General features: G+C 32.3%; 3 protein-coding genes across 3 annotated transcripts; 1 reads left to right on the top strand and 2 right to left on the bottom strand.

The window, feature by feature from the left end:
* Positions 1-6,867: 6,867 nt before the first annotated feature.
* On the bottom strand, positions 6,868-9,966 carry LOC114390372 (glyceraldehyde-3-phosphate dehydrogenase A, chloroplastic-like). Its single transcript, XM_028351095.1, has 5 exons — positions 9,767-9,966; positions 9,486-9,602; positions 8,654-8,958; positions 8,190-8,434; positions 6,868-7,577 (listed from the first exon to the last, which is right to left on the bottom strand). Exons 1-5 carry the CDS (start codon positions 9,806-9,808, stop codon positions 7,075-7,077), a joined length of 1,212 nt encoding a protein of 403 aa, XP_028206896.1. The 5' UTR covers positions 9,809-9,966; the 3' UTR covers positions 6,868-7,074.
* Positions 9,967-16,709: 6,743 nt separating this feature from the next.
* On the bottom strand, positions 16,710-18,348 carry LOC114390613 (WD repeat-containing protein LWD1). The gene has a single exon (XM_028351413.1). The coding sequence runs from the start codon at positions 18,237-18,239 to the stop codon at positions 17,205-17,207; it is 1,035 nt and encodes a 344-aa protein (XP_028207214.1). The 5' UTR covers positions 18,240-18,348; the 3' UTR covers positions 16,710-17,204.
* Positions 18,349-24,750: 6,402 nt separating this feature from the next.
* On the top strand, positions 24,751-26,984 carry LOC114389260 (pentatricopeptide repeat-containing protein At3g26630, chloroplastic). The gene is made up of 2 exons (XM_028349891.1): positions 24,751-24,853; positions 25,151-26,984. Exon 2 carries the CDS (start codon positions 25,221-25,223, stop codon positions 26,670-26,672), a length of 1,452 nt encoding a protein of 483 aa, XP_028205692.1. The 5' UTR covers positions 24,751-24,853; positions 25,151-25,220; the 3' UTR covers positions 26,673-26,984.
* The last annotated feature ends 214 nt before the right edge of the window (positions 26,985-27,198 follow it).

The following is a 27,198-nucleotide window of genomic DNA, read 5'->3' as shown; positions in this document are numbered from 1 at the left end:
CATCAAACAAAATGGAGTTCTGCATTTTATCTCTAACGTAGTTCTGTACTCCTCCAAGGTGGCTGTAATGCAGGGTTTGCGAGAGGGGAAATTGGTCAATTTGGGTTGGGTCTATGTCATCTTCGGACTTAGATTACGTAAAAGATTAAGGGAGAAAATTGTGTGGCTAATTAGTTACAAGGCTTCTTGCTTCCAATGGGCTTAGGGCCTTATCTCTTGGATTTATCTCCTGTTGAATGTAGCTATGTTTCTTGCGATATAGTTTACCAAATAAAAAGGAAACTAGTATTGATTTAGTTTACACAATTTGTTAATTAATTCCTACATACGATTAGTATTTAATTACATTTTATGCACGGTGATAAAATAGCAGACATAATTAAATTGGCCAAACAGTGATAAGCTAGCCAACAACAAGTCTAACTGTCAAAGGGGCTAGCTAGGAAACTCAGCTTCCACTAAAGTGAGGACAAGAACACGTTAGTTCTTGATGAGGTGTAAACAAAGTGCAGTGTATCAGTTTTGGACAATCCAATTGTGACAAGAAAACTATGACCTCAGATTCAATGTTGTTATTACCCAGATATTTTACAAGAAGAGAGATAGAAAAATGTAGAAATAAGATGAGCAATGTAATGAAAAAAAAAATTAAAAAATGTTGTAAAAAATTATTGTAAGCACAATGTTCTTGTTTTTTTTTATCTTACTATTATAAAATGATTTTTATTTATAATTTAATGGAAAAGTTTTTTACAATAATTTTTATTTTAAAAATTAAACCAAAATATGTTATTTCTTAATCCAAGTAACTTTCTTTGTCACATGATGTATGTATAATAGGAAAGAAAATAGTTTATGCGAACAAGGATCACATATGTACTTTTTTTTAGGGTGACCATATATGTACTTCTCTCATCGGTTATTCTTATTTTAGTATTGAAACTTATCTAAAATGACAGAAAAAACTGAAATTTTAATTAACAATTAATATCAGTCTTAACAAATAAAGTATATATACATTATAAAATGAAAAACAATGATAAAAAATGGCCCGAAGAAAATATTAATTTTTTTAAGAGAAAGAAAATATTAGTTAATGCTTCCAACGTTCTATTTTTATAAATATCTTAAAATTAAACACATCGTGTAATATTAGTAGTCAGACATTGAGTAAAATAAATTATTTGATGTGCTACTTAAGTCTTGAGATTTTTCTACCTAATGAATGAACTAGTCTTTTGGGTTGAATTCTCCTCTCGTACTTAAGTCCTAACAATTTGTGTTTTCATTGAGAGTTAGGTCACAGAAAGAATTATCAATAGGATAAACTAAGGTGCAAATCGAATATCGATAGATGAGTGAAGTCGTCCATGAAAAAAAGACTATTATTGGTCAATGTTGATAGAGTGAAAGTTGACCCTCAAAGGGGGTAACAATGTTAAGAGTCCTACATTGAGTAGAATAAACTACTTGATATGGTATTTAGGCCTTAAGCCTTAGGCTCTTCCACCTAATGAACCAATCTTTTGGGTTGAGCTATCCTCTTGTGTGTTGGATCAGGCCGAGAATCTAGAAGGGAGGTTGAATAGATTCTTTCAAAATCTTTACTAAATCATTCTTAATACCGATTAAAAACAATCTTTCAAATCAATCAAAGTTTTCTCAAAAGATCTTTAGAAAATAAAAACTTTTATGATGGCCCTTTGAAATTGATTCCACTCCTAAGATGATTGCAAAACACATAGTTATAGAGAATAAGAGAATCACACAAGAGTTTATACTAGTTCAATCCAATCCGGACCTACATCCAGTTTGTTCCAAGTCTTCTTAAAACATCCACTATGTAGAGAACACTGGTACAAGCACTATGCTCATATAATTCTCTAATAGAAACAATCTTTCTCTTGAACCCTACAAGAAAAGATCTAGAAATAAAACCTATCAATTCTTCAACATCCCTAGTAATTCTAACCAAGAACAACACTTTAAAAAGATTAAAAAATAAGGATTGAATACACCCTAAAATGTGTAACCCTTTGATCTTCAATATTTCTTCACAAGTTGATCAATACATGATTGAAAAATGAGTGATTCTTTGATCAACTTCAATCTTCAAACTATTGCAGTCTTATTCTTCTTTAAGACTGTGTTGAAATGTTTTTCACAAATTCCAAACTAATCAAAAGTCTCTTTAAAAAAGAAAACACATAGGAATATTTATAAGTTTTAATAGTTAAAACAGATCTAATTGATTATAGAAACAAGTAATCGATTAATTTGTCAAAATCCCCTTTGTTTTGCAATTTCGAAAACTAGTCAATCGATTATCAAAAAGGGTAATCAATTAATTTATTTCAATATGAGAATATCATTTCCTTCTATGCTGACTGGATAATCGATTATCATGTCTGATAATCGATTATAGATTTAGACATAGAGATTCTCTTTGTTTCTAGGAGCTGAGTAATCAATTATCCTAAACTGCAAAACCTTCTTTCTTCTGAAACCGGCTTGAACAATTGATTACCAAGTGAGACAATCGATTAATTCAATGTTGCTAACCAAATTTCAAGTAGAAGTGAATTTTTAAGAAACTTAGAGACAAAAAATTATTCATCTATTTCATAACTGATCAAACTCAAGGCATGAAAAAGATTAAAAAAAAGAAAAGAAACTAAAACACACAAATGTCTATACTAAAAACAATCAATACAAATGTCTCACCTATCAAAATGGGTTAGACATTGTAAACTTATCAAACCAAAAACTAAACTAGGAGTTTCATACTCTTCAAGCTTTGTTCTAACATTGTGCTTAAGTCCTAACGCTACCTCTTATAAATCAACTCCTAAAGTTTACTTTTTCTATCCAACGCCAATGTTTTGTGAGGTTGTCATTCTATTGAACGTGTATTTGAAATGTGAGATTTTGGTGAAAGTGTGAAACAAATACTCAAGCTTGTGGATCAAAGTATTATTCAGTTATTTCAACTTGATCAATGATTTTGAATTTGAATCCTAAATATTATTTGCAGACCATAATGATTAATTGTCTCTCATGGATGATACCTATAATCTAAACAAATAAAATAAACAACCATGAAAGATCATGTTTAACTATTTTTATAAGAAATAGACAAAGTAGTTCATTAAAGTCTAAATCCAATTCACATTTTTTTAAAACACACGTAGGGTTGTTACTTTCTGCACTTTCAAGTTGTTTTATGCATCCTTTTTCGGCTTCTAGAATGACTAATCCAAAATATAAAATTATGTTCATGCACCTCGTTTTTGGCTTTTGGAATGACTAATAAAAAGGTAAAAAATCATTTTGGAAAAGGTATAGGAAGCAACAATCCAAATGTAGTATTAAATTTCTCATTTCTAATTTTATAATGGTTGTTGCTTCCTATACTTCCATTATTATTTCCTACACTTTTCCATTGCATCATGAAAAGTCCATTTTCCGTGTAGGAGTAATGGAAATGCAAGAAGTTTTACCCTTTTATAATTATATAAAATAACTAAAAGACTAGTCCAACCCATCATGAGCTAGCCAATTTAGCAAAATAAAAAGATGGGCTAATCCTGAACCAAAATATTTTCGAGTTTAGATTTTTAAGGCTCAACACTAAAACTTCCTACGCATCCAATTATTGCTTCGTGCACCCAATTACATTTTGAAAAACTCAATCCAACATGTAAATTATATTCTGGATTGGTTTTTCTAGAATACAATAAAACGCAACAAGCAATAATTGGAGGTACATGAAGCAACAACCTCAACTCAAAAAATGCATCAAGTCAATTGGACATTTGGACCAATCCATCTTACCAAACTCATTTTCACACCCCTAATTACATTTTCCCAAGCCTTTTTAGCATAAGATCACATGAATCTAACAACAGCTAGCTACTTACTACTACTTGCATAGTTGCATGTAGCATGTCTTGAAACATGATATCCTCCCTCCCCTTTATTTTGGCAATTGCTTATTGCCCCCTTTTTTGTCTTCTTGATTGGTCAATCTAAAATGTAAAAGTACATTCTGGATTAGTTAAGCGTTTTATATTCTGGATTTATCAATATGGAAGATAAAAAAAATGAAAAAATAAACATTCCAGAAAGGTGCAGAAGGCAATTTTTGGGGTGCATGAAGCACTTGCCTTATTTTTTTAAAGAAACTTGGTTATTTTTTGAATGACAAAGACAAAATTAACTGTTTAGAACCCAGTCGGGTCTGAAACTAAAAATTAGCTTAATAAAAAGAATGAAAAAATAACATGATGATAAAAAAATGAAATATTATAACATTCTACTATTTTTTTTCTCAAAAAATTCCAAATGCCATGACTAGTTTAGGCCTGAGGTCTCTCTCAAACCATTTAAGCCCAATATCTATATGAAAATTTATTGGTGTGACTGGCGCCAATGTGTGGGCCTTTTAACCAATAAATCTTCAGGAATAAAGCAATGTTTTAACTTTATAAAACAAACGATAAACTATATATTTCATCCTCATAAATATCAAAATATTTGAAGTCTATGTAAAAATTTTAATATATTTTTTTCTTATAAAATTAAAATATATTACTTTTAATCACAACATAGTTTTGGATGACTTTTTACACCAGTTATACATATAACCGTTATAAATGTGATATTTTTTATATTGATTGTGGATATAATTGATGTAAAATGTGATATTTTTTTTAATATAATTGATGTAAAAAGTCATCTGGGTAGGTTCGAATATTTAACCCAAAAATCAATGTATTTTAATTTTGTGAAAATAAAAAATATATTGAATTTTTTTGAAGAATTTTAAATATTTTTATATTTATGAGGATGAAAAATATATTTTAGCTAAAAATAAATTTAATCGTTAGGGTGAACTAGTTAAATGTAACTAACTTATATTTTTAGTTTAAATATCATTTATATTAAAACTGTTTAAATATAATTAATTGGGGCAGGCTAACTATGACTCAATTTTTATAAATTTAATCATTATTAAGTTTGATTATTAAAACATAACGCTAAAAGATAAAATACAGTTTTCCTTTTAAGTTTGGAGTCACTTTTTTTTTAACAATATAAAATAAACTTTTGAAACTCAGTTTGTTACGTAAAAGATCAATTACAACACTAAGGTATTATTATTAAAAATAACTTAATTTTTATCTTAATTAATTTAGTCATCGTGTTTCAAGGATTTTGTTATGATTAAACTTTTGATAACTACAACAGTCGTCATTCTATATGATTTTTTTTAATAACAGGAATACAAAAAGAAAGTTTTAATGGAGAAGAAAATCTCTGTGCCGTCCTTCTAAAGGCCTTCAAAATGCTGTCTCTAAAAAATTATATAGAAACTATTAATTATTTATCTATTAGGGGCACATTTTTTTTAAAGTTAAATAAAATAATTTAAATCTTTAAAAGTAATTAAGATGTGTATTCAAATTAATCTCAATTAAATTTTTTATATTAAAACATATAACTGTAGAAAGTAATTAATTATGTGTATTTTCTAAAGAGACGCTCAAGTTCTTATATATATAAAGAAGAGACACTCAAGTATTGATAAATTTTTGTTTTTCTCTCTTATTCGTTTGATAGAATTAGACTAACGTCGAAGGATTAGTCATTTATATTCAGTTAGATGTATCTTATACTTAAAAAAAAAAAATACTAATTTCGTCTTTGAAAATGTAATGGGATGTGAATTTAGTTATTCAAAAAGTATTTTTTTTAAATAATGTCTCCGAAAGTTCTTATACTGTTATTATTTTAGTTCTTAATTTTAATTATTTATTGTCATTTTAGTTATTAATATTTTTTTTCTCTACCCAAGAGATATTTGATACTTCTTAGATAATATCTAACTAATTTTCTTCTCATTGGATCGATACATTTTGGGATAAAATGATCAAAAGTATATTAATAATATTATTATTATTTAAGTCATACAATTTTTTTAATTTTGGATTAGAATGAGAGATGATTTACACTTTCAGAAATCTATTTAGAATTTTATTATTTTTGGGAACTAAATTGATAATGCCTCACTTTTAGGGTCATTTATCCTTTGATTTTAATTGATATATACTTTTTAATGTAAATTTTTTTATAGATTGTTAATCAGTTAAAAAATAGGTTTTGTATGATTTTAGAGTAGTTAACAAACTTAACAATAACATACTAGTTTGGAATTGAATGGTAGGAAACATTTTATACATATTATATTTTCTTATTAATTTTTAACATAATGACCTTTTAAGAAAACTAAACCTTAGACCAAAAGTTAATTTAGATCAATCTCGTAGTAGATTTATCTAAGCTCTATTATATTTATCTATACCACGAGGCAATTATACACTGGTCGTATCCAAGCTCTGTTATATTTTTCTATACCATTTCTCCATTTTCCATTTTTAATTAATTTCATTTTTTGCCTAAAGCAAACCGCAACCCCAAAAATATAGTAACTTACAGTAGTATAATTTACGTTAAACCAAATAGCCTTTGGTAAGTTTCAGAAAAAAATTAATTAATGAAGGTAAAGTTGGCTATTTATTTTATTATAAAAAATAAAGAGTTTAGAAGTAGTGTAAAAAAAATAGTGCAAGAAATATATGTTTGCATATTTAGGTAGTATTTAGTCAGAATAAAAATTAAGAATATTCAAATAATAAAAGTTTGGACACAATAAAGCATAAATATGCTGGCATTTTTCAACTAATTGTTTTCGCACTGATTAGTACTTTTGAGAGAATGTACGTTGATCTTCTCATATATGATATTTGCTTAAACATGCAATCATTATCCATCTTGTTCGTGACCCCAAGGCCTAGAATCATAATCAACATTCAGATTTCAAGGTAAGAATTTTATTGCACAATGAGAAGGCAGAGAAAATTGATGGTTCTGTTTCTCAGTACAAGTTTTAGAATGAAAAATGAAGCAACAAGTGTTTGTAGTGGTAGTAGTAGTAGTAGTAAGCATACAAAACTACAATGGCATGGTACATACATATAATAATTGAATTACCAATTCAGAATTTGATGGCTCTCACTTCCACTTGTTGGCAACAATGTCAGCCAAATCCACAACCCTTTGGGAGTAGCCCCACTCATTGTCATACCAAGCAATCACCTTAACCATGTCATCTCCCATGACCATGGTCAACGATGAGTCAACGGTTGAGGACACATCAGTGCACCTGAAGTCAACAGACACAAGTGGCTCATCACACACAGAGAGGATTCCCTGGAGCTCATTGTCTGCACTCTCTCTGAATGCTGCATTCACTTCTTCTGCAAAGGTCTTCTTTGAGACCTGAACAACGAGGTCCACCACTGAGACGTTTGGTGTTGGCACACGGAGTGCAATGCCATTGAGTTTGCCCTTGAGGGTTGGGAGGACAAGGGCCACTGCCTTTGCTGCTCCTGTTGAAGTGGGGACAATGTTGAGAGCTGCCGCCCTGGCGCGCCTCAGGTCACGGTGGCTCGCGTCGAGAAGCCTTTGGTCGCCGGTGTAGGAGTGAGTGGTGGTCATGGTGCCCTTGATGATACCTGTCATGGATTGTGTGAGTTTCTATTGGCATGCATAGTAGAGAATAATATGATCTTTAAAACATGTAAACCTTCACTTTAGTCTCTAATATTGTATTCCTATAGGTCTTTTTTTTTTTTTTTTTTAAATCCGAAACAAGGGTATTCTCTAGGGTCGAATGACTAATTATTCAAGGTATTGAGATTTATTTGACTATTGGCCTCAAAATATACCCTTGTTTCGAAACATGGATATTCTGTAAAGACTAACGTCTCTCAACAATTGTTATTCTATGCATATGGACCAAGAGATCGAATCCTGATCATATACTCAACAAACATGGTTATCTGTTAATCATACTACACCATGTTGATTCATTTTAGTTTTTAATTTCACTAAAAGTTTACTTTAATCTGTGACTTAAAAAAATGTCATTCATGTTATGTCCTTTTTACTCCCTTTTCCACCACCAGAAACAAGGATTAATTAAAGTGAGTGACATTTTTTAAAGTAAAGTTTTAGTTATTAAAGTGAGATTTTACTTGTTTTGTTTCATTTGAAGCACTCTTCAATTTCATGGATGGGGCAACTTGATAGAGAAAAAAAAATGTGGTTGTGACAAGGCACATTACCGAATTTCTGATCAAGGACCTTGACAAAGGGTGCAAGGCAGTTAGTGGTGCAAGATGCATTGCTGATGATGGGTTCATCAGGGCTGTAATCATACTCATTGACACCAACCACATATGTGGGGATGTCTCCTTTACCAGGAGCAGTAATGAGCACCTTCTTAGCTCCTGCTTGAATGTGTTTCCCTGCACCTTCTCTGTCTACAAACACCCCAGTTCCTTCAATCACCAAGTCTATCCCCAAATCCCTGCAACAATAGCACATAGTCACACCACTTTCTTCAAAAAATTGAGTTAACTAGTTGGCATGGAAATGAAAAAGAGGCTTACTTCGGAAATGTATGGTTGATCTAGTAGTTGTAGGGAGAAAGGAAGAGGGGAGAAGTCGCGGGTTCGAATTCCCCCGCTAACAAAAACTAACAACTAATATTTGTGGTTTTGTGGATGATAAAAAAAAAGAGGCTTACTTCCAAGGAAGGTTGGCAGGGTTGCGGTCAGAGACAACTTTGATTTCCTTTCCATCGACAGAGATGATGTCGCTGCCAACAGGCTTGACATCAGCATCGAAGGTTCCGAGGATCGAATCGTACTTGAGAAGGTGAGAGGCTTGTTTCACGCCACCGGTGTCGTTGATGGCAATGACATCAAGAGGGGAGTCTTTGCGACCGTGCCAGCACCTCAAGAAGTTCCTTCCAATCCTTCCAAATCCGTTTATGGCAACCTTCAGTTTTGCTTCTGTCACACCCTTCTTGTATCCTCCACTGCTTCCAACCTTCAAAAGTACATGTAATTGCAGCATTGTTAAAACACAGCACATTTTTACTTTTCTAATTAACTTTTTGGATACCATCATGTTTAATTAACAATTCATAGGTTCACCCTTTTGCTGTTTACTTTCCTTGTTTCATTCTATATTTATTCAAAAGAAAGGCCTAGATCAAACTCTGATCTATCTAGTTCCTAGACATGAAAGCAAGAACATGTACAAAATGATGATCACGAATTGAGGTATGCATTCTTGATGCAAACACATTAATGTGGTCTAATAACTTCTAGAAAAGTCAAAATATGAATCTAAAGGACCTTTTTTTATGAAAGTATGATGAAAACCATGGTTTTAAGATCATCTGGAAAAAAAGGTGTTGTTACATTAATGTGTTGAAAATTTTGGTCTTGTTACAAATTTCTGGATGTATATCTATATGATATATGATAACTTCTTGTATATCTATATTCACTAAATTAGTATTTTTATTTTACAATAAAATTAGGCACTCATTAATGGAAGCAATAACTTACTGCATAGGTCTGGAAGGCAATGACAGAATGGAAATCCTCTGAAGATTTTCTAGAAAAGGGAAGGAAGCCTGATGAGCTGCGGAGGCCAGAGAATTCAGAGAAGCCTTTCCCATTTGCCTGAATAAACCAAGGAATGAAAAAAAAAACACTATTATAAAAAGTTACCTTAACTTTTGCACAATATGGCACTGCTAAATGCTAATAGTACAACTTTCTGATGATGCATGTTATTAATGAAAGTTGAAACATGGAAAAGTGAATGAATGAGTAGCATGTTGAACCTGAAGGGCTGGTTTGGCTACAGAGAGAGTAGCCGAAGCCATGTATCACCACTGAATTTTCTAGAGCAGAAGGTGAAGCAGTAGAGTAGAGCCTTGTAAGAAACTAGATTTTCAGGTTCCATGTTATGTTATGGCTCGTAAAGTTTAATAGGGAAGCAAGAGGAGGCAACGTGGATGTGTGGCTGTGACTCATGAGCCTAAGTGAGGATGAGATTATGGATAGCCTCTCATTCAATGAATGGCTGTGATTGGTGTTTTGTTTTTGTGTGCTTCTAACTTCTAAGTTCAATAATCTCACTCTTTTTTTTTTTCTTTTTGATCTTAAATATGTTTTTCATTCTTTAAGTTTGTATTATTTAATTTTGATTGCTATCAAATTGTTTGTTTATTTTTAATTTTCATAAGTTTGTATTTTTTAAAATTTTATTTATGGTAAGATATTTTGTTAATTTTTAATTTTTGAAGTTTTTTTATTCCAATTTTGACTCATGTAATTATAAATTTATGAAAATTATAGATGAAAAAATTAAAATTTTAAAGGGATTAAAATTGAAAAAATACAAAATTACAAAAATTTAAAATGAAAAAATAAATTATAAGGACCAAAATTAGAAAAGCTTCAACTTATACAAACTAAAACTAAAAAAGTAAACTTACAACCAAAAAAAATGCTAATTTATGGGGACAAAAATATATTTATACTTTTTTCTCCGTATGTTGAGGGTTGGATCTGAACCTTGAGACCCTAACTGGGCCAGGTTATGGGCTTGCCACTTGCAGTGGAGAATAAAATTCACTGAGATTCTACCCTTCTCTTTTTTCTTGAAAGAAATTTGAATTTGTTTTTTAGAGAGTATCATGAAACACACATACAGAGAGATACGACAGATACAAATATGTGACAGGGGATACGAGTGGATAAATGAAGTCTATGGCCATTCTTCACTTGGGTTCATCTGCTTTTTATTGTTCAATACTTGACAGCAATTTAGATCCAACTTAGTTATTGAACACGGTTTATTTTCTGCGGAGGAATTATGTTTATAAAATATATTTATATAATATTTTATAACAAAGACATAAAAATAATAAAAATAAATGCATGACAAGATGATTGGTATGATTAGAAGATATTGAAAAGATTGGTGTAAAAGAGTGTTGTTTAAATAATAATTTTTTTAATTCGAAATATCTTTTGATAAAAAATTAAGAATTAATCTCTTGGGATACTAAAATTTATCTTGAGATTAATCTCTCAATTTTTTGTAAAAGAGGTATAACACGAGTTTGAGTCTAATCTCCTTTTAAGTATATGGACGGATTATTTAACCTATTTATTTGTCAATTTTTTTAAAAGATTTGAGTTTGAACTACATGAAAACTTAGTTTGACTTCTTTTTTTAAGAAACTTAATCTAACTTATAAACATATTTAATAGCTTATTTTATGATAATTTAACACCAATATAAAAGTGAAAATATACATGTTAAACTATATGGAAATCAAATTTATTTTGTTTGTACCATATAAACATAATTTGAAGAGTTTATTATAAATCATGATAACTGACAGAAAAAAAATATTTTGTAAATAAGACTTGTAAATAAGACATAAATTTGTCTTTTAATAAAATTAATTATAAGCTTTTGTTTGACTTTTTATTTAAATCTACATTTTTAATATTTGAATTGACAAAATAAATGTAAGATTTAATGTAATAAAATAATAATAATAATAAATACTTTTTTAGAAGAATAATAAATACTTGTTTATATTTTTTAAAAAAATAGGTTGATCTATTCGACCTAAATGACATGAATAACTTAAGATCTAACATTTTCAACTAAATAAGCTTTAATAAAAAGTTTTTACCTCATTTATTTTCTGAAAAAGCTTGACTATTCCCAATTTTTACCCTTATATATTTTTTGATTAACAACTAGTGTATTCATTGGGTTTGAGACTTAGTTACACTTAAGGTTTTTAACATCTCTCCAATAATATATTTTGCAGGGATCAAATTTAGATTTTTCTTTACAAAAATTCTTTTTCACAAATTCAATGTATGTTGTCAACTAAGTTGCACCAATTAGATGGTTTTCACTCCTATATATAATTGATTTCGGTGGTATATGCTTATTTTTTATGAATAAAATATTAAAATATGCTTATTTATTTTTAAACAAATCTCATGGTTGAGTTAATAATAATAATATACAATGTTTTAGTTGTACACGCGCTAAAATTTTATGCAAATTTCTCCTGTATATTCCCATTTGTTTCATCTTAGTCGTTGATGATTTTTCTAATTCAATGATTAATATATATGTTTTTCCTTTTCTACTTAAAAAATACTACATTTTTTTTATTGAACTTACTAGTATAGAAAAAAATCAATCTCATCATACTATGAATAATTTTTTATTTTATTTTGTTAAAAACAAGATATTCATATAGCTGAAAGTCATAGACTAACTCTCCAGACCGAAAAATCATCAAAGTCAGTTTTGCTTCTTTCAATAAAGTCTCTTTCCTAAGCACGATAAGGAAATCAAGTCTCTTCTCGGCATGTTTAAAAAACTTAACTATCTATCAAGTTTATTAAACCTTATTAATGTGATATTTTTAGTTTACTTCTTATGCAAAATATATGTGATTTTAAATAAAACAAAAAATTTGTGGGCCATATTAATGATTTTTTTATTTTCACTATTTTGATGAAATTTTATTATATTATTAATTTAGTATCTAACTTATTTATTATTCAAATGATTTTCTTCTCTTAGTTCACACAGTATATAGCCTGCTCTTTCAGGTCTCTAATTTTAAAAGTTTTAAATTCAATTTAAATTTAGAGAAAAAGCTCATATATAGATAGTGTAAAGATTTTTTACACAACCATCCAATAAAAAATTATCATGTACAATAAATTTATTACTTTTACAAAAATTACTTAAAAATCATACTTATCATAATTTGTGATTGATTGATAATATAATTCAATTTGAGTTTGATGGTCATGTACGGATAGTGTAAGACATTTTTATATCATCAATTAATTTTAATTTTTTTGTTTAACTAGAGATACATGTTATTTCTTATTTGACACTCAACTAATTCTTTTTCATCGGGTCAGTCAATTTTGAAGATAAAGTAATACCACTAGTTATGACAGTACGTTTAAGCCAAAGATTGAATCTGAGACCTTAACTAAAGAACTCAAGTATTAAACTACTTGTACTAAAAACTTTGGGTCTAAACCATCAATTAGTTATAAATTATCATTGGTATGACTTTTAAGAAAATTATTATAAAAGTTAACAAACTTATCATAGATGGTGATGGTTAATCAAAATTATGTTTAATGATAACTAGTTGTATAAAATGTTGATCCAAAAAGTTTAATAATAACTAATTCAAAATCTAAATAAATCAGTGGTTATGGTTAATCAAAATGTTGATTAGGTATTGATAGAAACTCAACAAAATAATCTTTAGGGCATAATATGTAGAACGTGCATAATATATGCAAAACATACAAAATATGTAAAATAAATTATCAAAGTATGCAAAATATCACCAACATTGTTAAGCAAGTCTTCAACATATATGGGTTCACAATAGGATACTTCAACCAACCTTATTAGAAAGATCCTATCTTTCAAGAATCGAATGGCAGATTCAGTTTGCTCACTCTTACAGGGAAGCCAGCATGTGTGTGGACTGGCTGGCAAAGCTTGGATCACCTTGTTTGATCGTGCCCTCCTTCAATATTGCCTCTATGCTGTGTTTGATTTAGAAGATAGAAATTGAAGAAAAATATTTATGTTAAAATGGAGTATAAAAGGTGCGAAATCCATATAAAATCAACATTATTTTTCTCCTATTTCTTCTCCCCTCCCCTACAACAAACAAAGCCTTAGTCTTAGCTAATGATGATGCTTTCGGCTTTTCTTATTTGAGACAGTAGTATGTTCTTTCATGTTTTATTCTTTTATATTCATAAAAAAAAAAAAAAAATCCTTATTTCATATACGCATCTTCAAATTATGTTTTTACCAAGAGGGTTGGAAATGCTATTTTTTTAAGTTTGCTGATGAAATAGGGAAATCAATTGTAAAACATTTGGCTAGATATCTAATATAATGTAGCAATTTCAGGATAGCAATTAATACTTAAAAATGAAATATTTTTCAATTTCGTAAACCAAAAACGCGTTTACATCGTTCACAACTTCTCCACTATGTTAGATTTTCACCTTAACTCAATTGGAAAAACATTTCCAAATGATCCCTCCTTACTTCATGCAGAAGTGAATGTCATGGTTCATCCTAGCAATGCAGCTACAAGATAATACAGCCATCCCATGTATTGTTACATTGCCCAGCTTTGTGCAGTTGTAGTTCTATTCCCCCTATTAAGTAACACCTTCACATAATTAAAATGCTATCAAGCACCAACACCTCTTTTATTTTAAGTGTTGTCGTATCGGACATATTTTCGACATCAACACATAGTGATACTTATTCAACACTTCCTATTAAATTTCTAATTTAAAAATAACTTTTTGTTGGTTTGAATACTTAAGTGGATATCTTTACACTTAAAAAGATGAATATATTATCAATTTAAATACTTTAGTCTATGCTATTCGTATTTCAATTCAAAAGATGAATATATTATCAATTTATGTATATTTGTGATGTGCCTGTCTGTTATATTTTAGACATTAGGTATTGAAGTACTCGTGTCTGTATCATGTCTGATATTCATGTATTTCATAGTTAAATGGAAGAGAAACCAAACGATTCCAAAATTACTAGTTAATTTATTCCTCCTTAGCAGTGAAATATAAGTATATATACCCCCTCAATACTTCTAGTGACTGTGAGGACCCTTTCAAGTATGTTCATATTTCAACGGTAGGGAAAAAAACTGGTAGGTTGATTTAGTTTGTCATCCAATAAATTACGGAGTATATAAAGGGCACATATACTCATGTGCACAAGCAACGTCATTCTACATTTTGTGGACAAGAAAAGAGATACGTGTCTGCTTAACTGGGCTACAATCATGTACTATATTATCATCCAGAAGCATATATATCATTTAAAAAATTTGCATCACACCTGGTTTGTGGAAAGCAACAAGTGATCAACTACAATAATCAGAATGGTCAAAACTGAGCCTCTCCAAGTTCGTGGCTATTAATAAGTTCACTGCCACTAAGATGGTTTAGATGGAGCCCATCATTGAATTCTATAATTTGACCAGTCTAATAGATATATAAAAAATTGGTAGTGGATTGATGTACTTGAACCAAGATATTCGATATAATACTAAACTAATTGTAATTGCAGGTCTCTAATTGGCTACATCCATAAATCCTTCCTTTCACATCCCTCTGAGAAGATTTATTGTTTGTCGCTATGATTTAGTTAAATGCTGTTGCAGGCAAAGACAGATAGATGCTTATACCAGCACAATTCCTTCAATTCTTCTGGCCAGGGAGCCACCATTCACCAAAAGATTATTTTCCAGATATACGGGTTAGCGAAAAAAAAATGATAGAAAATAACGTTTGAAAATCTAACAGCCGTTTTATATGGCTCATCTAGGGATCAAATGCTCTGCTCAAATTGACTTTTACTGGTTCAGTTTAGCACAAAGTTTGAAAATCTAAAAGCTATCACCATGAAGTTCACCCAAAGAGGAAATGATCTGGTATTCAGACAGAATGCTTAAACGAAGGGAAAAATCATCATTTCAAGTACAAGGCAACTCACCAGTTGAATTATTTAACATGATTTACAACAATCAAATTCTGCAGCATGCTTTTTATATTTTCATGAAAACAATTACAATATATAAGAATAATTTCTAGAACTTCAAAGAGAAGACATTTCCAGGGAAATCTTCCTGTGACCACCGATTGAGTGCCCAAATCCAACAGAGGTTTTATTAACTCCAATTTTTTCCCACTGCAAACAGCTTTCAAATCATCTGTCTTATGTATCAGTAGTTGCAAACAATCACAGTTTACTTGGTGCCAACTTAAAGAGAATAACAAGGAATATATTGTCCATATATATGGGAAGAGGTAGGTGTGTTCTTTACCTGTACCCGTAGGGAAAAGTAGTTAATTGGTTTAAATGCTTTCTTTCTTTGCAATAACAACAGTGGAAACCAAAAATCATTTGGAAAGAAATATAATTAATCAGGCAGGCATTGTTCTTAGGGCTAATCTTAAGTTGGAGGGTTTATCACATCAGTGCTTGAAACTCTTAAATTAGAGGGTCTTAAATGGGTCTAATGTTATTCAGTGTGCTTCTCTAAAGTCTAAAACTTTACCTTCGATAACCTTTAGTCTAGGGAGAAAAAGAAAAAGGTAGGAATCCAATAACAGAACCCTTTATCTTTATATTGTGCCATGTTGGTTTCTCTTAATCAGGGCCCCGAAAGATTAAATAATTAAGATATCAGAACATCCACACACACACGCGCAAATGCATCCATCATCCAAACAAACCAACACCAAACAGCTTAAGCACCAAACACCAACAAGAACCAAACCTTTTTCCCACTAGGTGGAGTCAGCTACAATGAATCTTTGTCATAACATTCAATCACCAGACAACAAGCAAAAGCCATCAAAACCCAAACCACAATTAGATGGCGTCAAACACACAGCGCAGCCCTTGCAGCACATAATAAGTGAATTTCTTTGAGTTAACGAGACACAGCAGAAACATAGACAAAAGTGACAACATTTACATACAAGCCCATTTCCTATTAAACAAGAATGCGACAAAAGCGACAAATAACATCAAGGTTTTAGACAGCATCACGTCAAACACAAAACATAACCCTTGTGGACAGTTGTGGTCATCACAAGTGAATTTCTTTGGTGTTAAAGAGTCACAGGTGGAAACATGGACAACACTGAAGTGAAAACATTTACATACAAGGTCATTTCATTTCCTAGTAAACAAGAATGCGACAAAAACATCAAGGTTTTAGACTCTCTAAAGCCCTATTTGTCCACAATTTCCTGCAATTATAACAATCGCAACAAAACTGCAAAATTTGCAGTCGCAGTTTCGCCTCAATCCTTGAAAATGCAGAAAATTATGGAAAAATGCGGCCACAGACAGTTTAAAAACCTTGATATCAAGGCCGAAATTGATAATGTCACAGACAATTTCTTTAAAATACTTGCAGACTAACTAACTTGGCAGAAACAAACTAAGGCTAGTTTAACACCCTAAACCCTAAACAAAACCACCATCGTCCCAAAGCCAGAAATCACGAAGGGGTTAGCATTAGTTTCAACAATAAAAAGAAACAACAATACAACTGTGTTTTGTTTTCAAATCTAAAGTATCCCCAATTTTCGTTTGCACATACAGGGAAACAGAAGTTTCAGAGAAATCAAATTTCAAACCCTAAGAATCTGAAGCTTGGTGGAGAAAGCAATAGCGACCCAATCAGGCTGCGAAGACGACCACTGAAGCTGCTCAATCTCCGCTCCGGCAGTGTACGCAAGAATAGGGTCAAGCCCACCCTCCACGGGTTGACCCATGGAAGAAAGGTCCCAAATCAGCGCCTGCGAATCATCCCCGGCCGTGCATATATGGCACGAGCTATGTGGGGCCCACGCAATCGCGTTCACACTCGCCTGGTGTCGCTGCAGCTCCACCACAGGGAGCGTGGGAAAACGAATATCCAACACCACCACCTTTGCACTGTCCATGATTATCGTCGCCATGTAGCGTGGGTCCTGCTTGTTCCACCCGAGCCGCACCAGAGGCGTGTCCGGCTCCGAGCTCTCGTAGATGATGGTGGAGTGTTCCTTGTCGCGGAGATCGAAAACCCTAACGGAACCGTCAGCGGAGACGGAGGCGAAGACTCCGACGCCACCCCATGCGATATCATAAACCTCTTTATCATGAGCGATTAGTTGAGTATCGACGGTTTCCTTCTCGATATCCCAGATAGTGCAGGTGGTATCGATGCTGGAGGTGCCTATGCGTCTGGGCTCGGCCTCGTTCCAGTCGAAGGAGGTGAGGGGCCCACAGTACTCGCTGTTCTTGTTGCCGTTGAGGAGGGACTTGAGTTCGACGGCGGATTCGGAGATGTGCCAGACGCGGAGGAAGTCAGAGGAGGTGGCGAGGAGATCGGGGCGGTGGCAGTCCTTGTCGGGGATGAAGATGGCCTTGGTGGGAGGGTAAGGGTGCTCGAAGGAGAGGGAGGGGTCGGAACGGATCTCGCCGTTGGAGTCGTCGAGCTGGACAATCTCCACGCGGTTAGGGTACTGCTCTAAGAGGGAGGCGATGGCGAGGCGATACTTCTTGTCGCGGCGGACGCTCCAGTTCATGGCGTAGATGTGCCAGGGGGCCTCGTAGGTGTAGATCTCCGAACGCTTCTGCTGCTCGTCGGAACCGTCTTGGGTGGGGTCGCTGCTCGCGCCCATCGTCGCTCTCACTCACTCACTCACACACACTGTCACAACGACTGAGGAAGGAACAAACAAACGCTGCTCGCTCGATCAGTAGTAATGTATGCGGAATGGATCACTTTTTATTTATTAAGGACTGTTCTTATTTATATTATTCTATCCTTAGTGGATAACTTAAACAACAAATATATATTAGGGTTCACCGATTAAAGAGTATAGCTTAGTTGTATAATTTGTTCTAAACTTTGGACTTTAATTTCCACCCATAAAAAAAATCAGGATTTAGTGGAGGGAATTAGTATCTCATAGTTAGGAATAAAATGAGTCAGGTGGCCTATCAAGAGCCTTTGATCTCATTCTGACTTGTTTATTATAGAGATTAGATTCAAGTTAAAAAAAAAAAAAAACCTATTAGGCTTGTGAGGCTGACAAATTTATTATTATTATTATTATTATATATTAAAACTTTTAAAAATAAATCAAATAAAATATTAAGAATAGATTATTAAATTATTTTGTTTGCAACATTTTGTTGAATACTTAAAGTGCATAATTATAATTTTTATTTGGGTCACGGTAATTAGTGAATTCTAATTTTATATTAGAGTGTTCAAATTAATTTTAACTTATTTTTTCTTTTCACACACAAATTAAAAGAAAAGTATGTTAAATTTTTAAAAATACTATAGGAATTCTCAAAATTCCATTATATAGTCATTAGACATGGCAATGAGACAGGGCGGGTACGAGTATTGTCTCCCCAATCCCTTACCCTGACTCTCCAACATATCTTCATACCTATATCCGATAACCGATGAGTTTAAGTTTATTATCTCATCCCCATACCCGTCGGGTACCCGTTGGATATCGGGTATCCCCGACCCCGTCCCATACCCAATCCAAATTAGAAAAATATTTTTTTTGTAAAAAAAATATTAAAATTTTGATTTTAGAAAAAATAAATTGATTGTTAAACATTTATTTTTAACTATTTATATATCAATAAATTTATTATAGCGCATGTGTCTACAAAAATCGTTAAGAAAATAATATTAAATTATGTAAAAATTCTAAAATAAAATTAACTAGTAATAAAAATTCTCTGTCTTTTGATTAAATTATGTAAAAATTCTAAAGATTTTAAGTGGCGGGGCACGTTTGGGACGGATCTAGTAATCCCATACCCGTATCCGTACCTGACTTTTGGTTATCGGGGAAAATTCGAACCCGAACTCATACCCGGTCAACTCGGATATTACCCATCAAAGTCGGAACGGATTAGGGCGAATACCCACGGGTACGAATTTTCTTGCCATGTTTAATAGTCATCATATTCCCTTTGTATATAATATTTATTGTAAAATAGGCATTTTAGTAGGCTCTTAGGCCAAGCCAGACTTTCAAATAGGTCATACCAAGCCTAAAAAAAAAGCCTATGATAGGTAAAAAGGCCAAGTCAAGCTTTATATTTTTAGGGGTAAATAGTTATTTTCGTCCCTAAATGTATAGAACGCTAACAAATTCGTCTCTTGAAAGATGAAAATTTAAATTTTAGTCCCTAAAAGAGAAAAAGTGTGACAAATTCATCCATCTGTTAACTCTTTCGTCTATTACTGTTAATGAAAGAGCCTATGTGATGTGTTCAGGAACAAATTTGTTAGCGCTCTACACATTCAGGGACAAAAATGATTATTTATCTAAAATATAATTTAATTTTAATCTTCTTCCCTTTTTTAATTGTTGCAAACATAAAATTACAATAAATACTTAAAAAAATAGGAAAACAAACATAAGTTAAAACAAACATAATAATAAATATAATATTGATTAATAAGCATCATTTGTTTAAGTGTAAAGCAAGATAAAAATTAAATTATATTTTGGGTAAATAGTCATTTTTGTTCCTAAATGTATAGAGCGTTGACAAATTTGTCCATAAATATACCATATAGGCTCTTGCATTAACAATAACAAACGAAAATTATCAGATTGATAGATTTGTCACACCTTTTTTACTTTCCAGGGTTAAAATTTGAATTTTTATCTTTTAGAAACGAATTTGTCAGCGTTTTACACATTTAAAAAAGAAAATGATTAGTTATCCTATTTTTCATTCAAGCCAAGGTCAGGCCTAGCTTGACCTGTTTCCATCCCTACTCAGAACATGACAAATCAAGGATTCACATTTACATGGAAAGAGATGTTCGCATTTAGTGTCCAACCATATTTCAAAGGGAATTTACTCTAAAAGAGACTTGTGAGAAAAAAAAAACACAACAAAGGTATAAAAAATTGTTTATTACATAAAATGTTTACAAATAATTTAAAAAGATAAGACTAAAATATATTTTTTGTCTCCTATTTTCTCAAATTTGAGATTTTAGTCACTTCATTTTTTTATTGAGACATTTTGTTTCTCACTTTTAAAAAATTCACGATTTCAATTTCACATTTTTTAATTAAGACATACGTTCCCTGCTTTTACAAAACTCACAATTTTAGTTCTTGTGGCAAATTTTAGACGTGTTGATCTATGTTTTCCGTAAATGTTGATTGGCATATGTTTATTTATTATCCACATGACAAATATTTTTTTTAATTATTTAAATGTTAACAAACTTAATTTATTAAAAAAAGGAATTCAAAAAGTACACCGCAAAGTATGAAATTAATCAACGGGACTAAAATAATATATTTGTTAAAAGTAGGGAGATAAAATGTATCAATTAATAAATAGAGGAAAAAATAATAAATTTTTTAAAAGCGTGAGATAAACTGTCTCAATTAAAAAATAAAAAAGACTAAAATTGTAGATTTAAAAAAATAGGAGGACGAAAATTATATTTTAGACAAAAGATAAATACTAGTAAAAAAAATTAAATACATGCATTATTGTTGAATGTCGACTAAAATTTATTTAAAAATAAATAAATTTTGGTGAGTCTCACCTTTTAATTTAATTGATTTTTCTTAATTTTGTAGTTTTAAATAAATTATTTAATAATACAATGTGCAACTTGGGATGACGCGCGGCTTCAGGTTTTTTATTGTTTGTGAATCAGATTTAAGGATGGCTTTGGAATTAGTTCAGGACAACACAGATAAATTTCACCCTTACTTTCCTTTAATCAAGATGATTCATGATAGGCTAGCTCTTGACTGGGAGGTATGTTTGAGGAGGCACATTCTTCGTGAAGCTAATTCTTGAGAGATTGGCTTGCTAAATTCGAATCAATCATGACTTTGTCCTCCTCCTTTAACCTCCCTTATTCTCTCTTATGTAATGGGAGTTGTGCACCTTAAGTGTTAGTTTTCTGCTTTTATATTTCTGATGTATCGAAATGGAAAGAATGTCATATTGAGTATATTGCAATAAATCATTAAGGTCGACCACTGATGGAGTTTAGATGATAAGCATGTAATGAGATATGTTATGGAGATGTCTCTCCCTTAAATCTTGAGTCAATATTGCTTGCATTCCACTAAGACTGATTTGGGAGGAACTGCTATGGACAGTATCTTGACTACAACACTCTAGATAAGATAACAAATAAACTTGATCACAATTCTAAGTTGTTCACTAAATAATAGACTTAAGAAATATTTGATCACATGGCAACATGGTGCTTCGGGAAAATGGACTCCAATGGATTTTCCCGCCAATAATATCTATATATAAATGTTTCTTCTGACAAGTAAGTAACTCGAGTCTCAACATATATTTTCCTAATACTCTTTTTTACTCATTGTTAGAGTTCCTACTTGTGAAAATCACTTCAGTGTCAGCAGTGATGAATCTAAGTAGAGAGTAATGGGCAATTGCGCTCCCATAAAGAATTTTTTTTTACTTTAATATATTAAATAAATATGTTTTTTGTCCCATAAAAAATAATTGTTCTTATAAGATAATTTTTCTAAAAAAATTAATGTAAAAAATTGTAAAAGATGAAAGAAAAAATAAATTGATATTAATTTTAGTCATTTTATCTTTTTAACTTTAGGGTGTATTCATTTTTTCTAATATTTTCATAAAACTTATTTTTCATATGAGAAAATAATTTTTTATTTTTTGCCTCCATTAAAAAAATATGGATCTGCCACTGTAGTTGTGGAATCCTTCGGCCACCGTAGCACCATCGCCCCGTTAATCCTTCTTCCGACGCATCACAACAAATCATAGATTTCAATCTCAAAAGTAAAAATAAAAATAAAAATGATCAATCAGAAAGAAAAAGAAAAGAATCTATTGCTATCAATGTCTCTGAAGGGAAAAAAATGCATTTGACGTTCTTTAATTTATATATTTGATGGATGAGACCTTAAAAAAAAAGCAGATATTGATGGATGAGATAGGAAGGCCCTTTTAATATTTTGAAGGGTAAAACAACTAAAAAAGAACGAGTCTTGCTTGTTGAGAAATTCCTTATTTAATCCTGAATTGGAACGTTTTATTTTATTGCTAAATTCGTGGACTTGTTCGTTGTTTTATGATGCGTACAGCGTATGTATCATTTGTCTTTTATGAGCGTATTTTGCACCTAAAAAGAAAGGGGTGAAGGCGGGGGGTGGTCACCAAATTAACATAATTTACAATAATCAAATTCAGCACCATGCTTTTTAATTTTATTTTATCTTTTCATGTAAACAATTATAATTATATAAGAATAATTTCTAGAATTTCAAAGAGAAGACATTTTCAAGGAGTATAGGAAATACTCCTAACCACTGCTTGAGTGCAAATCCAACAGAGGTTTATTAAGTGTTTTTTTCCACTGTAAGGTGTAAACAGCTTCCAAACACATTGCTCACTTATGTCAGTAGTTACAAACACCCAACATTTTACTTGGTGCCAACTGAAAGAGGAACAAAACATGGATTTGGATGTGTTCTTTACGCACAGGAAAATTATTATTTGGTTGGTTTGAATCACGGATTCAATTTCCTCTGTTAACAAAAACTAATATTTGTCAGTAAAAAAAAAAATCGGAAAAACCAAAATCATGTGGGAAGAACATAACTTTGTGTTGATCTCGTCTTAATCAGGCAAACATTGTTCTTAGAGCAATCAATGTGGCTATCTCAAGTTGGAGGGTTTTATCATATCAGTGCTTTTAACCTCATAAATTAGAGGGTCTTAAATAGGTCTAATGTTATTTAGTGTGCTTCTCTAAATTCACCGTCAATAACCTTAAGTCTAGGGAGAAAAAAAAGAAGCTAAGAATTCAATAACAGAACCCTGGTCAGTTGAAAAGAAACCAACATAGCACAATGTAAAGATAAAAGAAAAAGGAATCGGTACCATAGTCCACTATGTACTCCAATGACACCACTCATGGATCAGCTGCCCCCCCTAGAAAGATTAAACAATTAAGATAGCAAGCCATTACACACACACAAAGTCACAAATGCACCCATCATCCCACACCAGACATTTTAAGCAGCAACAACTTTTCCCTCGGCTACCACGAATCTCAAGTCATGTATTCAATCACCAAACAGCTCAGGCAAAAGTATCAAAACCCAAACCATAAATAGTTAGTGTCAAACACATAGCACAAACATTGTGCACATCATAAGTGAATTTCTTTGAAATAAGGAGTCACAGTGGAAACACGGACAAAACTTAAGTGAAAACAATTATATACTAGCCCATTTCCTAGTAAACAAGAATGCGACAAAGAAAGTACATTTATTTTCTTTTCTCTTTTTTTTATCCCTGTCTTTCTTATAAAATGTTATATAAATTTATTTATACAATAGCTAAGTGGGATCTAAATTGCAAGCAAGTTTTGATCAAAGCACATGAATTCAAGTAAAGAATGGCCATAAACATCACCATTCGCATCTCCTGTCACATATTTCTTTCTGTCGTTTCTGACAGTGTGGGTGTCGCATGTTGATGTTGCCCACAAATTCAATATTTTTCTTTGGAGGTTTTAAACTCTAAAAAACTCAATTTTCTTTCAACAAAAAAGAGAGCCTACAATTTTAATGAAGTTTTACGGGATAAATAATCAATTTCGTTTTTCAAAGTGTGAAATGTTGAAAAATTAGTTACTTGAAGATAAAAAAAATTCAAATTGAGTTAATTTTTATATAAAAAATATGACAAATTAATCATATAGATAATTTAATGATAGATTAATTCTTAAATTTTATAAGTTAATGTGAAATTGATTCTTAAAAAATATAATTTATTTTTAAATTAATTCTTAAACATTACAATTTAATGATAAAATAATCTTATAAATTTAGCAACAAAATTAATTTGAGAATTTATCCGTGCACCATACATTTTGAGGATGAATTTAATTATTTCCTCCAATTATTTTCTCCACCCATGCAAGTGGAAAGCCCATAATCTGGCCCACTTAGGGACTCTAGGTTCAGATCCAACCATCAATATAGAGTAGAAACAATAAAGCACCTATCACAGCCATTCATTGAATGAGAAACTATCCATGATCTCATCCTCACTTGGTTCCTATTAAACTTTACGAGCCATAATAACATGTAACCTGAAAATTTAGTTTCCTACAAGGCTTCACCTTCTGCTTAAGAAAATTCAGTGCTGAAACATGGCTTCAGCTACACTCTCTGCAGCCAAACCAGCTCTTCAGGTTCAACAAGTTAAGAAAATTCATTTACTTTTCCAAATCCAATTTTTTGTCTGTATTCAGTGTCAAATAGTCTAGAATATACCTATTTTATTCTAAGGTTGTTATTGGTACCACGTCCAATGTTTTTGTCTCCATTCGCAATGTTATGCTGAAGCGGAGTGTCCTTTGATTTTCCAAAATTATTGATATATGTAACCTTATCCAAAGAGCACAACCATCTTCCAATCGTGCGGTGGAGCACAACGATCTCATATAACATTATCCTTAAGATTTCTTTGGTCATGAGTTTGTTTTTTGTGTCCTCAGGTTACCCCAATTGGCACTGACAACTTCAACATAGCCAATAGCTTGAACAAAAATTGGAATTGGGCATGCCATGAAGGTGGCATGTTGTAGCCCAGACATTATTAATGCTCCCTACTTGGGAACCCCAAGAACAAGGTTTGGTTCTGAGGAAGCCCTTGTCTTGCTTCAAAAATGTAGCAACTTCAAACAACTCAAGCAAGTCCATGGCAAAATAATCCGTTTTGGTCTTACCTATGACCAATTGCTTATGAGGAAACTAATTCAGCTCTCTTCCTCTTATGGCAAAATGAAATATGCCACTTTGGTATTTGATCAACTCAATGCCCCAGATGTCTTCACTTGGAATGTCATGATTAGAGCTTTTACCATTGGTGGTTCTCCTAAAATGGCCCTTCTTTTGTTCAAGGCCATGCTATGCCAGGGCTTTGCACCTGACAAGTTTACATACCCTTTTGTGATCAATGCTTGCATGGCCTCTAGTGCCCTTGATCTTGGAATAGTAGCCCATGCTTTGGCCATCAAAATGGGATTTTGGGGTGACCTGTATGTGCAAAACACCATGATGAATCTCTACTTCAAGTGTGAGAATGTGGATGATGGACGGAAGGTGTTTGATAAAATGCGTGTGCGCAATGTGTTCGCGTGGACCACCGTGATTTCTGGGCTTGTTGCCTGTGGGAAATTGGACACTGCCAGGGAGCTATTTGAGCAGATGCCTTCCAAGAATGTTGTTTCATGGACTGCAATGATTGATGGGTATGTGAAACACAAGCAGCCCATTGAAGCCTTCAATCTGTTTGAAAGAATGCAGCAGGTTGATAATGTGAGGCCAAATGAGTACACTTTGGTGAGCCTGGTCAGAGCATGTACTGAGATGGGTAGCCTCAAGTTGGGTAGAAGGGTTCATGATTTTGCTCTCAAGAATGGTTTTGAGCTTGAGCCATTCTTGGGTACCGCGCTTATAGACATGTACAGCAAGTGTGGCTATTTAGATGATGCGAGGACAGTGTTTGATATGATGCAGGTGAGAACCTTGGCTACTTGGAATACCATGATCACTAGCTTGGGTGTGCACGGGTATAGAGATGAAGCCTTATCCCTTTTTGATGAAATGGAGAAGGCAAATGAGGTTCCTGATGCTATCACTTTTGTTGGTGTTCTGAGTGCTTGCGTTTATATGAATGACCTGGAACTAGCTCAGAAGTATTTCAATCTTATGACAGATCATTATGGTATAACACCTATCTTGGAACACTATACATGCATGGTTGAAATCTATACTCGTGCTATTGAGTTGGATGAGAATTACACATCAGGGAACACCATGGAAGCTAATCATGATGTTGCAGAATTGCTCCACAAGAACAAACTCACTAGTTTCGACGACATTAAAAAACTTATACACAAGCAATACGGGGATTTGGATTTCTCAGAACTAGTTTTGGACCATTCCTCCACGAGCTCTCCACCTCAAGTCCCGAGCTCAAGGGGGATGCAGATTGATATCAGCAAAACAAGTTGATAAATTGTGACTTCTGTCGCCCAATGATAAAGATTCATGCCAAGATGTCTTCTGTGGAGCTTTAATGAGAAGTCTATATACACATATAGCCAAACAGATGCCTCTAATTTGTGCTTAAACATGTTGCATAGTTTGTCTTATAAACTAAAGAAATATTCATTGAAAAAAAGAGGGGGGGAGGGGGAGTTGAAGCTTACAATTTATATGACACTTATTATAGATCTTAGAATTCTGTCAAATATTCAGTCTAGACATTCACTTTGAAGGGTAAGGTGAGCTCATATTTATGGATAAATATTTTAATGGGTGAAATTTATACATGTCAATATAATTTTTTATTTTATTAAGTTTTTTAAAGTTAACAAGAAAGCTACAAGTTCATGATCATTCTTCCTCCCATGTACCCTGCAACTGTTTGTTCTCCTCATCGTATGGCCAGGATGCAACACCAGCAAACCACAGCGCACCTGCAACTGTGATCATAAACAAGACTGCGCTAGTAACATAAACACAGCATAAAAAGTTA

Source organism: Glycine soja, chromosome 16 (assembly GCF_004193775.1).
Source record: "Glycine soja cultivar W05 chromosome 16, ASM419377v2, whole genome shotgun sequence".
NCBI lineage: Eukaryota > Viridiplantae > Streptophyta > Magnoliopsida > Fabales > Fabaceae > Glycine > Glycine soja.
The sequence above is the reverse complement of the archived record's forward strand: the minus strand, read 5'-3'. Positions and strand labels throughout refer to the sequence as shown.

What these genes read in the sequence shown, in the direction of transcription:
- LOC114389260 (XM_028349891.1), top strand. Translation starts at nt 25,221, where the DNA reads ATGAAGGTGGCATGTTGTAGCCCAGACATTATTAATGCTCCCTACTTG.
- LOC114390613 (XM_028351413.1), bottom strand. Translation starts at nt 18,239, where the DNA reads ATGGGCGCGAGCAGCGACCCCACCCAAGACGGTTCCGACGAGCAGCAG.
- LOC114390372 (XM_028351095.1), bottom strand. Translation starts at nt 9,808, where the DNA reads ATGGCTTCGGCTACTCTCTCTGTAGCCAAACCAGCCCTTCAG. An exon ending in TAGCCAAACCAGCCCTTCAG is followed by an intron (nt 9,603 to 9,766) that starts GTTCAACATGCT and finishes TGGTTTATTCAG; the next exon opens with GCAAATGGGAAAGGCTTCTC. An exon ending in CCTGCCAACCTTCCTTGGAA is followed by an intron (nt 8,435 to 8,653) that starts GTAAGCCTCTTT and finishes CTATTGTTGCAG; the next exon opens with GGATTTGGGGATAGACTTGG.